General features: G+C 42.9%; 1 protein-coding gene across 3 annotated transcripts in view; it reads left to right on the top strand.

The window, feature by feature from the left end:
• The window catches only part of NOTCH2 (notch receptor 2), a 225644-nt gene that overhangs the window by 152719 nt on the left and 57883 nt on the right, over positions 1-15042 (top strand). For 2 of the 3 annotated variants that reach the window (XM_063606272.1, XM_055102533.3), the window contains exons 31-34: positions 441-742; positions 1501-1648; positions 2292-2389; positions 3361-7996. The exons of the other annotated variant lie outside the window; for it this stretch is intronic. In XM_063606272.1, coding sequence (XP_063462342.1) covers positions 441-742; positions 1501-1648; positions 2292-2389; positions 3361-4749 — 1937 coding nt within the window. In that variant the 3' untranslated portion in view covers positions 4750-7996. Of the gene's footprint in view, positions 1-440; positions 743-1500; positions 1649-2291; positions 2390-3360; positions 7997-15042 lie in introns of those variants that run through there. 3 annotated transcript variants of the gene reach the window in all.

The following is a 15042-nucleotide window of genomic DNA, read 5'->3' as shown; positions in this document are numbered from 1 at the left end:
AAAGGGAAGGATTTCACATTGCTTCATGTACAGTGTGTTGAGACTAAACAGGCTGATAAAATGGGTTAGATTGTAGTGGGATAGAAAAATAATATCCCAAAGCAGAGGATAGTTAGTATCTTATGCATGTATTAATTGTTCTATTAATATTAGATATTTTTAAATGTCCAATTAAAATAACAGCACTTAAACTTGAACAGAAAAACGTGTTTAGAGAAGAGCCCCCAGCTTAAAAAGACTTGTACTTTCCCATTATTCTTTACAGAAATGATGCTATCAGAGGAAAAGGTGGCAAATGTGAAACTAATAACCAGTTACTACAAGAAGTACAGGGAATTCTTTGCCCCTAAGAATAACTTTAGTCAAATAGAGCTGTTTCAACCATAGGGTTAACTACCTTCTCCTTCTTGAGTACTTTATGGAATTTTCCATTCCTACAGATGGCTGCACCCCATTGATGTTGGCTTCTCTCCGAGGAGGCAGCTCAGATTTGAGTGATGAAGATGAAGATGCAGAGGACTCTTCTGCTAACATCATCACAGACTTGGTCTACCAGGGTGCCAGCCTCCAGGCCCAGACAGACCGGACTGGTGAGATGGCCCTGCACCTTGCAGCCCGCTACTCACGGGCTGATGCTGCCAAGCGTCTCCTGGATGCAGGTGCAGATGCCAATGCCCAGGACAACATGGGCCGCTGCCCACTCCATGCTGCAGTGGCAGCTGATGCCCAAGGTGTCTTCCAGGTAAAGAACATGAGAAGAGTCACTTGAATAATAATTCCTATGGCTCTATAATGTTTTATCGTTTTTAAAGAATTAATATCTCATTGAATTTATTCAATCATTTGAGAGATTAGGGCAGGTATTAGAGTCATGCTTGGTAGATGGGAAAGTGGGAAAAGGGAGGCAGGCAAATTGACCTAGCTATATATAGGAAGATAGTGATAGAGCCAACTGCAGACAACACCAGTCTTTCTGATTATTAGTGATAATTTGTTGTGCCAAGATGCCTCCCAAATGCATAGATTAGATGAGAGTGATAGCTGGTCCAGAGCCTTTGACTAGTATCCGCTACTTCTTATGGATTGGCCTGACTGTATGGGCTTCTAGCTGCTCATTGGCAGTTTTCTTGACCTGAGTTCATATTATATTCCCTGATGCCTGTTTATCCTTATGAGGAAATTGGAAGCATTCTGAATCACCTTAGGCTGTATCCTGACTGAAGTTGTGATATTTCCCCACATCCCTCTTCTTTCCTCAGAAAGTAGAAGGCTCATCACTTTACATCAGCCATTATTTATTGAGCATGTATTTATTTATTCATGCAACAAATATTTATTGATTGATCATGATACAATCTTGGGCACAAAGATAACAAGACTTTCCCTCTCCTCCAGGAATCTACACTGTAGCCTCAGCTCTGATGCCCTTGTTTCTTCACTGAGTTTCATTATTTTCCTTCATCCAGGTGACTCTCTTTTCTGTACTTTCTCCTCTTCTAGATTCTGATTCGCAACCGAGTAACTGATCTAGATGCCAGGATGAATGATGGTACTACACCCCTGATCCTGGCTGCCCGCCTGGCTGTGGAGGGAATGGTGGCAGAACTGATCAACTGCCAAGCGGATGTGAATGCAGTGGATGACCATGGTAGGGATGAAAGGCAGGGATTTGGATTCTTACCTGCAAAGCATGCCTCTGAGGAGGGGAATAGAGTTACGTGACCCTTAGAGAACTGCCTGAGATCCAAATACATGAGAGATTCACTCATTCTTTCATTCATGCATTTATTTAACATGCTGAGCTCAGAGATCCAAGCCAGTAGGAGATCCCTAATTAAAATGAGGGATTTTTAATGAGGGTTCTTGGACCTCAGAGCAGATACGTGAAAGGTGTTCCCATGTAGTTTCCTAGGCATAACACTTGATTTGAGGATTTATGAGAGCTGACTTCTCTAGGAGAGTTGTAGAATATTCTCAATATAAATTCTGACATGTAATATATAGGTTTTTATCTTCAGTATGTAACAGGGTAGATTCTGCCATGTAGGGGACATGAATACCTCATACAAGTGATCCTTTCACCTAGAGGTCTTCTGCAGGCTAGGCAGCCTGTACTGAAGTATTTCTAGAACAGAGGAAAAAGAAGAGATTACTTTGGTTTTTCCTATAGACCCCTACAGAGAACTGCTTCCTGCTGATCTCTGGGGAGTTTAAGATTTCATTGTGCAAGTCATAGTGTCTTATACTAAGAGTAGGATATGTCTGTTTATAAAAATGTTTCTCCCCTGCAGGAAAATCTGCTCTTCACTGGGCAGCTGCTGTCAATAATGTGGAGGCAACTCTTTTGTTGTTGAAAAATGGGGCCAACCGAGACATGCAGGACAACAAGGTACAATTTGTGGGCTCTGAGCTTGAGGAGGCTCATAGCAGTGCCTCAGTTATAAGCCCATTCCCGTTTCTCCTTACAGCTTCTCTTGTTATATGTATAGACAAAGATGGAAGCAGTTTGGGCAGACACTGGGTTTGGAGAGCTTGATGAGGATATTGGGCTTGTCCAGGCATGTGTCAGGATGGAGTTCTCTGCCCTCTCAGTACTCAGCTTGCAGTAGGCTGGCTATAGATAGCTTGGTGTAACTCTTTCTCTTCCCTGACATTTCCTTTTCTCCAGTTGTCTCTTCTGTTCATAATCACTTCTTTTTCTCGTTTTCTTTCTTTTCTCCCTCCGGCTGCTTTTTTTTCTGTCCTTGGATACCGTGATGTTTTCCTGTTTGATTTTTCTCCATCTGAGTTTTTTGTCCTGCTTCCTTCTCTCATTCATCTTCTCTCAGTTTTCTTTGTTTTCCTTATCTTAGTCCTTTCTTGCACATGTTTTGTCTCTTCTTTCACTGTTTCCCTTACTTTTCCCAGTTCTGTGCATGCCTTAGTTTTTTCTCTTCCTACCTTTCTTATTTCTAACTCCTTTTCCTATTATTTCTTATTTCTAACTCCTATTCCTACCTTTCTTATTTCTAACTCCTTTTCCTTAACCTTATTTTGATAAGCTCAGTACTCTTTTAAGTGAGTCTCTGGCTCAGGGGCATGCTTTATTTTATGAATTCCCAACTAAAGAGATGTTCCCCCTAAGGGGCAAAATTGTTTTTTTGAGGAGAGGTGAAATAATCTTACTCTTTTTATGTGTAAATCACAGATACACATTCAGTACATTGGTAGAGGCACAGCCTATCTGTGGTGTTAATATTTCATCGGGGAGATAATTAGGAAAACATGTCTAAGGGGGTGATAATAAAAAAGATTGAGAAAAAACTGCTATATTCTCAAGAGTGTTATTAACATGTGTTCTGTGATGGGCCTTTTCTGTAGGAAGAGACACCTCTGTTTCTTGCTGCCCGGGAGGGGAGCTATGAAGCAGCCAAGATCCTGTTAGACCATTTTGCCAATCGAGACATCACAGACCATATGGATCGTCTTCCCCGGGATGTGGCTCGGGATCGCATGCACCATGACATTGTGCGCCTTCTGGATGAATACAATGTGACCCCAAGCCCTCCAGGCACCGTGTTGACTTCTGCTCTCTCACCTGTCATCTGTGGGCCCAACAGATCTTTCCTCAGCCTGAAGCACACCCCAATGGGCAAGAAGTCTAGACGGCCCAGTGCCAAGAGTACCATGCCTACTAGCCTCCCTAACCTTGCCAAGGAGGCAAAGGATGCCAAGGGTAGTAGGAGGAAGAAGTCTCTGAGTGAGAAGGTCCAACTGTCTGAGAGTTCAGTAACTTTATCCCCTGTTGATTCCCTAGAATCTCCTCACACGTATGTTTCCGACACCACATCCTCTCCAATGATTACATCCCCTGGGATCTTACAGGCCTCACCCAACCCTATGTTGGCCACTGCCGCCCCTCCTGCCCCAGTCCATGCCCAGCATGCACTATCTTTTTCTAACCTTCATGAAATGCAGCCTTTGGCACATGGGGCCAGCACTGTGCTTCCCTCAGTGAGCCAGTTGCTATCCCACCACCACATTGTGTCTCCAGGCAGTGGCAGTGCTGGAAGCTTGAGTAGGCTCCATCCAGTCCCAGTCCCAGCAGATTGGATGAACCGCATGGAGGTGAATGAGACCCAGTACAATGAGATGTTTGGTATGGTCCTGGCTCCAGCTGAGGGCACCCATCCTGGCATAGCTCCCCAGAGCAGGCCACCTGAAGGGAAGCACATAACCACCCCTCGGGAGCCCTTGCCCCCCATTGTGACTTTCCAGCTCATCCCTAAAGGCAGTATTGCCCAACCAGCGGGGGCTCCCCAGCCTCAGTCCACCTGCCCTCCAGCTGTTGCGGGCCCCCTGCCCACCATGTACCAGATTCCAGAAATGGCCCGTTTGCCCAGTGTGGCTTTCCCCACTGCCATGATGCCCCAGCAGGACGGGCAGGTAGCTCAGACCATTCTCCCAGCCTATCATCCTTTCCCAGCCTCTGTGGGCAAGTACCCCACACCCCCTTCACAGCACAGTTATGCTTCCTCAAATGCTGCTGAGCGAACACCCAGTCACAGTGGTCACCTCCAGGGTGAGCATCCCTACCTGACACCATCCCCAGAGTCTCCTGACCAGTGGTCAAGTTCATCACCCCACTCTGCTTCTGACTGGTCAGATGTGACCACCAGCCCTACCCCTGGGGGTGCTGGAGGAGGTCAGCGGGGACCTGGGACACACATGTCTGAGCCACCACACAACAACATGCAGGTTTATGCGTGAGAGAGTCCACCTCCAGTGTAGAGACATAACTGACTTTTGTAAATGCTGCTGAGGAACAAATGAAGGTCATCCGGGAGAGAAATGAAGAAATCTCGGGAGCCAGCTTCTAGAGGTAGGAAAGAGAAGATGTTCTTATTCAGATAATGCAAGAGAAGCAATTCGTCAGTTTCACTGGGTATCTGCAAGGCTTATTGATTAATCTAATAAGACAAGTTTGTGGAAATGCAAGATGAATACAAGCCTTGGGTCCATGTTTACTCTCTTCTATTTGGAGAATAAGATGGATGCTTATTGAAGCCCAGACATTCTTGCAGCTTGGACTGCATTTTAAGCCCTGCAGGCTTCTGCCATATCCATGAGAAGATTCTACACTAGCGTCCTGTTGGGAATTATGCCCTGGAATTCTGCCTGAATTGACCTACGCATCTCCTCCTCCTTGGACATTCTTTTGTCTTCATTTGGTGCTTTTGGTTTTGCACCTCTCCGTGATTGTAGCCCTACCAGCATGTTATAGGGCAAGACCTTTGTGCTTTTGATCATTCTGGCCCATGAAAGCAACTTTGGTCTCCTTTCTCCTCCTGTCTTCCCGGTATCCCTTGGAGTCTCACAAGGTTTACTTTGGTATGGTTCTCAGCACAAACCTTTCAAGTATGTTGTTTCTTTGGAAAATGGACATACTGTATTGTGTTCTCCTGCATATATCATTCCTGGAGAGAGAAGGGGAGAAGAATACTTTTCTTCAACAAATTTTGGGGGCAGGAGATCCCTTCAAGAGGCTGCACCTTAATTTTTCTTGTCTGTGTGCAGGTCTTCATATAAACTTTACCAGGAATAAGGGTCTGAGTTTGTTGTTTTTCTGTGTATGGGCCTGGTCAGTGTAAAGTTTTATCCTTGATAGTCTAGTTACTATGACCCTCCCCACTTTTTTAAAACCAGAAAAAGGTTTGGAATGTTGGAATGACCAAGAGACAAGTTAACTCGTGCAAGAGCCAGTTACCCACCCACAGGTCCCCCTACTTCCTGCCAAGCATTCCATTGACTGCCTGTATGGAACACATTTGTCCCAGATCTGAGCATTCTAGGCCTGTTTCACTCACTCACCCAGCATATGAAACTAGTCTTAACTGTTGAGCCTTTCCTTTCATATCCACAGAAGACACTGTCTCAAATGTTGTACCCTTGCCATTTAGGACTGAACTTTCCTTAGCCCAAGGGACCCAGTGACAGTTGTCTTCCGTTTGTCAGATGATCAGTCTCTACTTTCTGATTATCTTGCTGCTTAAAGGCCTGCTCACCAATCTTTCTTTCACACCGTGTGGTCCGTGTTACTGGTATACCCAGTATGTTCTCACTGAAGACATGGACTTTATATGTTCAAGTGCAGGAATTGGAAAGTTGGACTTGTTTTCTATGATCCAAAACAGCCCTATAAGAAGGTTGGAAAAGGAGGAACTATATAGCAGCCTTTGCTATTTTCTGCTACCATTTCTTTTCCTCTGAAGTGGCCATGACATTCCCTTTGGCAACTAACATAGAAACTCAACGGAACATTTTCCTTTCCTAGAGTCACCTTTTAGATGATAATGGACAACTATAGACTTGCTCATTGTTCAGACTGATTGCCCCTCACCTGAATCCACTCTCTGTATTCATGCTCTTAGCAATTTCTTTGACTTTCTTTTAAGGGCAGAAGCATTTTAGTTAATTGTAGATAAAGAATGGTTTTCTTCCTCTTCTCCTTGGGCCAGTTAATAATTGGTCCATGGCTACACTGCAACTTCTGTCCAGTGCTGTGATGCCCATGACACCTGCAAAATAGGTTCTGCCTGGGCATTTTGTAGATATTAACAGGTGAATTCCCGACTCTTTTGGTTTGAATGACAGTTCTCATTCCTTCTATGGCTGCAAGTATGCATCAGTGCTTCCCACTTACCTGATTTGTCTGTCGGTGGCCCCATATGGAAACCCTGCGTGTCTGTTGGCATAATAGTTTACAAATGGTTTTTTCAGTCCTATCCAAATTTATTGAACCAACAAAAATAATTACTTCTGCCCTGAGATAAGCAGATTAAGTTTGTTCATTCTCTGCTTTATTCTCTCCATGTGGCAACATTCTGTCAGCCTCTTTCATAGTGTGCAAACATTTTATCATTCTAAATGGTGACTCTCTGCCCTTGGACCCATTTATTATTCACAGATGGGGAGAACCTATCTGCATGGACCTCTGTGGACCACAGCGTACCTGCCCCTTTCTGCCCTCCTGCTCCAGCCCCACTTCTGAAAGTATCAGCTACTGATCCAGCCACTGGATATTTTATATCCTCCCTTTTCCTTAAGCACAATGTCAGACCAAATTACTTGTTTCTTTTTCTTGGACTACTTTAATTTGGATCCTTTGGGTTTGGAGAAAGGGAATGAGAAAGCTGTCATTACAGACAACAGGTTTCAGTGATGAGGAGGACAACACTGCCTTTCAAACTTTTTACCGATCTCTTAGATTTTAAGAACTCTTGAATTGTGTGGTATCTAATAAAAGGGAAGGTAAGATGGATAATCACTTTCTCATTTGGGTTCTGAATTGGAGACTCAGTTTTTATGAGGCACATCTTTTATGCCATGTATAGATCCTCCCCTGCTATTTTTGGTTTATTTTTATTGTTATAAATACTTTCTTTCTTTGACTCCTCTTCTGCCTTTGGGGATAGGTTTTTTTGTTTGTTTATTTGCTTCCTCTGTTTTGTTTTAAGCATCATTTTCTTATGTGAGGTGGGGAAGGGAAAGGTATGAGGGAAAGAGAGTCTGAGAATTAAAATATTTTAGTATAAGCAATTGGCTGTGATGCTCAAATCCATTGCATCCTCTTATTGAATTTGCCAATTTGTAATTTTTTGCATAATAAAGAACCAAAGGTGTAATGTTTTGTTGAGAGGTGGTTTAGGGATTTTGGCCCTAACCAATACATTGAATGTATGATGACTATTTGGGAGGACACATTTATGTACCCAGAGGCCCCCACTAATAACTGGTACTATGGTTACTTCCTTGTGTACATTTCTCTTAAAAGTGATATTATATCTGTTTGTATGAGAAACCCAGTAACCAATAAAATGACCGCATATTCCTGACTAAACGTAGTAAGGAAAATGCACACTTTGTTTTTACTTTTCCGTTTCATTCTAAAGGTAGTTAAGATGAAATTTATATGAAAGCATTTTTATCACAAAATAAAAAAGGTTTGCCAAGCTCAGTGGTGTTGTATTTTTTATTTTCCAATACTGCATCCATGGCCTGGCAGTGTTACCTCATGATGTCATAATTTGCTGAGAGAGCAAATTTTCTTTTCTTTCTGAATCCCACAAAGCCTAGCACCAAACTTCTTTTTTTCTTCCTTTAATTAGATCATAAATAAATGATCCTGGGGAAAAAGCATCTGTCAAATAGGAAACATCACAAAACTGAGCACTCTTCTGTGCACTAGCCATAGCTGGTGACAAACAGATAGATGGTTGCTCAGGGACAAGGTGCCTTCCAATGGAAATGCGAAGTAGTTGCTATAGCAAGAATTGGGAACTGGGATATAAGTCATAATATTAATTATGCTGTTATGTGAATGATTGGTTTGTAACATTCCTTAAGTGAAATTTGTGTAGAACTTAATATACAGGATTATAAAATAATATTTTGTGTATAAATTTGTTATAAGTTCACATTCATACATTTATTTATAAGGTCAGTGAGATATTTGAACATGAATACTTGATGTTGTTAATATGTATGGCATTAGCAGTCTCATATCGACCCTAGCATCTTATTTCCATTTTCCATTATTTTGCAGAAACTTATCAGTCACACATGCATAGTTATAAATGGTAACAGTTTTTTTTTTAATGACTTGAAATCTTAGGATATGCTTCTGCTAAGCAGATAAAGGAGCCTTGTTCAAGATCTGCACAGTTAAGGTTTTAACGTAATTTAGCATTAATTGGTTATGTTCAGAATGTTTTAATTTTATATAAAACATTTTAGTCTTCATATTGGGTTTTATAATGGTGGAAGAATAAAATGAATTTGAGAGCTAAGGAATGATCACCTGTGCAGGCCGGCCACTCAGAGCTCAAGTTGCCACTTGCAAACTATTTGGGAACTAAATTGCTCCATGAAAACCTGCTTCAGTGGATCCAGGTTGCAGGCCATTGGGTGGCTGACCACATCCTGCCCCTGCAATTTTAAGTCTTGAATGCTAGCCTTTGATTATGCAGGGAGGACTTGGGGCACTCCCAGACGTGAAAGCCAAAAAAGGAGAGTAGGGCTGAAGCCAAGTGCCACCCCATCACAAAGCTGGAGCAGTAGACTTGGACACTAGACCATGAGCATGCCAGGAGAGGGGCTAGTGCCTCAGTCATGCAACTAAAAAGCTTCACGACCCAAGGAGAGGGGCTGCTTCCTTTATCAGAACAACCTCCTTAATGCCCACATGTTTTTCAGGATGTGGGCAATGGGGGAACTGCAAGCCTGTTAATTGCCTCTGCCACTACGTCTTTCAGCCACAGGGTATATGAAGTTGTGTGTGTGAAAGAATACAACTTTTCCTTCTTTTGCCTTAGCACTTAGCAAAACACATTTAAAATATTTGTACCAGTCAAGTCCCATCCACAAAGTGTGGGCACACTCAAATTAGGATACATCAAAGAGGGCTATTTACAAAGGATTAATTACAAAAGTGTGTGTGCAATGTCAGGGACCGACACACAGTTGTGCAGAAACCCGTGTTAGCATCAGCAGAGCTATTTCCACTTGTGGGCCCAAAAGGCCAGGAGAAGTCACTAGGACCTGGAAGCAGAGTCCTGTAGAGCAGGTCCCCAACCCCCCGGGCCACGGACTGGATACCTTAGCCTGTTAGGAACCGTTAGGAACCGGGCTGCACAGCAGGAGGTGAGTGGCAGGCAAGCAAGCATTACTGCCTGAGCTCCACCTCCTGTCAGATCAGCAGTGGCGTTAGATTCTCATAGGAGCACGAACCCTATTGTGAACTGCATATGTGAAGGATCTAGGTTGCGCACTCCTTATGATAATCTAATGTCTGATGATCTGAGATGGAAGAGTTTCATCCCCAAACCATTCCCTGGCCCCAGTCCATGGAAATATTGTCTTCCACGAAACTGGTTCCTGGTGCCAAAAAGGTTGGAGACTGCTGCTGTAGAGCAGGCTACCTCAAGAAGAGCTGTGACTTCCTTCAAAGCACACAGTGGGCCTTAAGCCCTCCCAGAAAGAAGCTAGGGAATGAATGAATACCCTGATCTCATTTGCTTCACTGGGCTTTCTGTTTGCCGACTCCAAGTGGAAGCCTGCAAATATGGGAGCTGTTGATTATAATCTATCAATGTAAGTCAGCTTTCTGGCTGGGAGCTTGGTGGAGAAGGAAAGAGTGAATCTGAAGGGGCAAACATATTACCTATAACATTCTCCTTCCAACTCTATTTCTGAGAAATTTCCACTGGTAACCTGTTATTGATGTGTCTAGGCAGAAAGCATAAAATTAAAAAAAAGTACGTATTTAGAATCCTGACTTCTTTTTCTGATCTAGTATTGTGTTTCTTCACCACTTTGGCTTTGAGCACTCAAAGTGGAGACAGTCATCAGCAGTGGGATGGATAAATTCTGGTACATTCATTGAAATGAATGCTATGCATAAATGAAAAAGAGCAACTTGCAACAACACGTAGTATATTCATCAAAATAATGTTGAGCAAAATAAGCCAGACACAAGTAATACATTCTGTATGATTCCATTACATAAGTTTAGGAAAAACCAACCAAAAGTAAATAGATAATCTGAACAGTGGCTACTTTTTGGGAGAAAGGTCTAGACTGAAGTGAGAGAAAGAAGAATCTTTCTGGAGTCTGAAAGTATCTTGACCTGGGTGGTGACTACATGAGTGTATATATAGGTAAAATTTCATGTAAAATTTAACTTAAGATTTATGCATTTGACTTATGTAAATTATACTTCAATAAAATGTTTCTACAATAACCTACAGAAATGTACAAGCATCTAATATTGGAATTCATAAAATGTTGATATTTTATACTTATTTCAGATGTTTGAAGATGCATAATGCTTATGGCCTAAAACTCCTATATTTCATCCTCTAATTCCATTTCCCTTCCTGTTTTTTCCTTCCTCCTTTCTTTCCCAGTTAGTTATTTTTATAAATTTGGTCTGTGGGGATTATTTTTGTTCTGGAAAACATTGTTATTTGCAATAGTTGGTCCATGAAAAAAGTCTATTTTCAAATGCAATTGTATAAAATGTGGGACTCCATTATTGTGAATTTAATTGACCAAGTGAGACAAGCCAGGGGAGTCAGGTTGCAAGGCAGGAGTTCTGGGCTCCAGCTGAATAATTCATACCCATCTGGGTCATGGCTGCCATCTGGCACTACCTGGTAGCACTTGTGTGCCTCAGCATAAATATATGTTTGATTGAATATGGGCTTTGTAACCTGGCTGATAATTTTGAGAGCTTCAAGAGCCTCATTGTAAAACATCACCTGTCTATTTCACGTGCCTATTTGAGAAAATTTAGGCTGGGCAAGCACTGAGATGTAGGGACCCAGCCCTTGTCCCGCTGTCATGCAATTGTCTCACATTTCTGTCTCTCTCCTTTTTCTCTCTTCCATGACCCCTTTCCCTTGCCTCCTAGGAAAGTTTGAAGAAAGTGGATTTGGAAGAGGATAGGCATCAACCACTAATCATGTTACATCAGAATGTGTGTTACTGTGCTTAGGTTTTACATATAAAACTAGGGTTTTACATATAATAGTTAGAAAGAAGGTTAATACGACTATATGCCTGGACAACTGAAGAAAACAGAGGAGAACTACCATAAACTATTAGGGATTCAGTAAATAAAATGATGTAAAACTAATTCACAGAAGAACCATTTGCAGGATGTAATTGAAAAGACCACATTTACAATAGTGCACACGTGCACGCACACACACAGACACACACCCCAATAACCTTAAAAAAATTCAAACCCAGTGGAGGGGCTTCAATATATATAGCTAACTAGAGGCATGTGGTACTTGTGTTTTTAAAAAAATTCAAACCCAGTGGAGGAGCTTCAATATAGCTAACTAGAGGCATCTGGTACTTGTGTTTTCTACAAAGAAGAACAAAAATAACAAGAAGATAATCACACTTCAAATAGATCATCTAAAAGAGAACACAGGAATTCAACAGAAAAGTGGCCGCAAACACCTAAGGCAAGGAAAGAGAGAAGTGAGACAGCCTGCTCAGCCATGACCAGCTGGGAGCCCAGAGGCTCTCCCGTGTGGGGAAAGGGTAAGTGAGAGACCCCCAGCAGTCCACATTCCCACTGTAGATTCTTGCAATCCTAGCCATGAGATAACTCCTCGACCCTTGAGGACCTTAAAACTAACACAGGAAGCTGCCTGAAGACCATACAACTCTACTGCTCCAGAATGGGAGCTCACGCTGGGTCCCGCACACACCACCCCTGGCAAATCCTAAGCAGCTACAGCAAGGTTCCATTTTGAGAGTCCATCTCTCAGCAGAATGAATCCTGTCATGAGGCTCAAAAGCCTCTGCATCTCCACATCCTGGGTCCCCCGTTGATATCCTCCACCCACAGCTGCTGCTGCTGGTTGCTGCTGTTGGCTGCTACTGCCAGGCCCAAAGTGTAAGCCATTGGCTGTGACACTGCCCACCCCCAGCAGTTGGCCACCACACATTTATAAGCAACCTAAGGACAGGCTACCTCATGCACATCTTCCACTTAGGGCCAAAGCATGCACTCTCCAACCACCTGCCCATGGTTGCTGCCACTGAAAACAACCCTGCCCACTAGCAGCAGGGTCACAGGGCATCTGCTGCCACCCTCACCCAAGCATTCTGCCAGGGACCTGGTGTATTGCTGAGAGTTCTCCAAAGGGACAGAACTAATAGGATATATGCATATATGAAAGGGAGTTTATTAAGGAGAATTGATTCACACGATCACAAAGTGAAATCCCACAATAGGCTGTTTTCAAGCTGAGGAGCTAGGAAGCCAGTAGTGGCTCACTCCAAGTCCAAAGCTCAAAAGTAGGGAAGCCGACAGTGCAGCCTTCAGTCTGTGGTCAAAGGCCTGAGAGTCTGCAGCAAACCACTGGTATAAGTCCAAGAGTCCAAAGGCCGAAGAACCTGGAGCCTGATGTTCAAGGGCAGGAAGCATCTAGCGCAGGAGAGAGAGATGAAAGCCAGAAGACTCAGCAAGTCAGCTTCTTCCACTTTCTCCCACCTGCTTTTTCTAGCTGTGCTGGCAGCTGATGGGATGGTACCCACTTAGATTGAGGGTGGGTCTTCCTCTCCCAGTCCACTGACTCAAATGTTAATCTCCTCGGCAACACCCTTACAGACACACCCAGAAACAATACTTTGCATCCTTCATTCCAGTCAGGTTGACAATGTTAACCATCACATCCAGGATCACTCTGCCCCTGTCTACCACAGCTAGCACCTGCACACACTGCCAGTGGTTGTTGAAGACAGGCCTGCCTGGCCCAGCTCTGCCTCTTCCCACAGTGCCCAGGCATACTGTTCAGGAGCCTGGAGATCACCCTACCCCATCCACCACCTTCGGCATGTGAGTACTCCTTCCAGGAGCCTAAGGATGGGCCATCCAACCTGCTGCTACCACCACAGCTGGCACCCACCTGCATGCATGACCTACGGGCTTGGGGACTGGCCCAACTAGCAAATTTCTGCCCCTGCCAACCCCAGTGCAGACTGCTTGGAAACAAGAAGGTTGTCCCACTACTGCTACTGCCATCATCTATGCCTTGCTCACTGTGCAGGGGCCCAAAGACCCACCAACCTGTCCAGCCCACCACTGCCACTGCCAGCACCAAAGCAAGCCATTTGGAGGCCCAAGAACCAGCCTGTCTAGATCTGCTAACACTGGTGCCAGTGCACATTACCCTGGGGCTCAACAACAGGCATTGTCAGCCTGCCACTGCCACCACTGGGACACAAGGACTGGCCCATTTTGTGTCCCCATCCCTAGCAGAATGTCACCACAGCCTCCACTAACAACCACACCCTAAGCCACTGCTACTGATGCTGGTTACAGCCAAAGAAATCATACAGAGACTACACTACTGCATGCACCTGGAATCAAAGCCAAAGTGCCCTACACAACCAATACCATAGATACATCCTCAGAAAAAAGTCCTCCCTTATGAAAGCAAATTCACAAAATTGGAATAAGTGATTGTTACACCAGATGTGCAGATATCAGTGTAAAGACACAAGAAACATGAAAAAGCAAGGAAAGATAGCATCCTCAAAGGAACACAATAATTCTCCAGCAAAAGATTCCCATGAAAAAGAAACTTACAAAATCCCAGAAAGGAATTCAAAATAACGATTTTTTAAAGCTTAGTGAGATACAACAGAACAAAGTAAACAATACAAAGAAATTAGAAAAACAATTCAGGGTATGAATGAGAAATTTACCAAAGAGATAGAGGTCATACATAAAAGAACCAAACAGATTCTGAAACTGAAAAACTCATTGAATGGAATTAAAACATATATTCAAAAACTTCAATAATAGACTAGATCAAGCAGAAGAATTTCAGAGCTTGAAGACAGATCTTTTGAAATAACCCAGCCAGACAAAAACAAAGAAAAAAGAATTTAAAAGAATGAGTGAAGCCCACATGACATATAGCATACTATTAAGCAACCAAATGTTTAAATTTTTGGTGTCTCAGAAGGTGAGAGAAAATATGAGATCAAAAACCTATTTAACAAAACAATAGCTGGGAATTTTCCAAGTCTAGCAAGAGATTTAGACATCCAGATAACAGGAAACTCATAGATCTCCAAATAGATACAATTTAAAAAGGTCTTCTCCATGGCCCATTATAGTCAAACTGCCAAAAGTCAAAGACAGAGAATTCTAAAAACAGCAAGAGAAATGTGTTTAGTCACTTATAAGGGAACCCCCATCAGACTAACAGCACATTTCTCAGCAGAAACCTTATAGGCCAGAAGATAATTAGATTATATATTCAAAGTGTTGAAAGAAAAAATGCCAACCAAGAACACTATACCCAAAATGTTATTTATAAACGAAAGAGAAATAGTCTTTCCCAAATAAGCAACTGCTGAGGGAATTCATCACCACTAGACAAGTTCTACGAGAAATGATTAAGGAAGTCCTGTACCTGGAAACAAATGGATGATATCTACCATCATGAAAACACATGAGTGTATAAAGCC

The sequence above is a fragment of the Pan paniscus genome, chromosome 1 (assembly GCF_029289425.2).
Source record: "Pan paniscus chromosome 1, NHGRI_mPanPan1-v2.0_pri, whole genome shotgun sequence".
NCBI lineage: Eukaryota > Metazoa > Chordata > Mammalia > Primates > Hominidae > Pan > Pan paniscus.
This window is presented reverse-complemented; position numbering and strand designations above follow the sequence as displayed.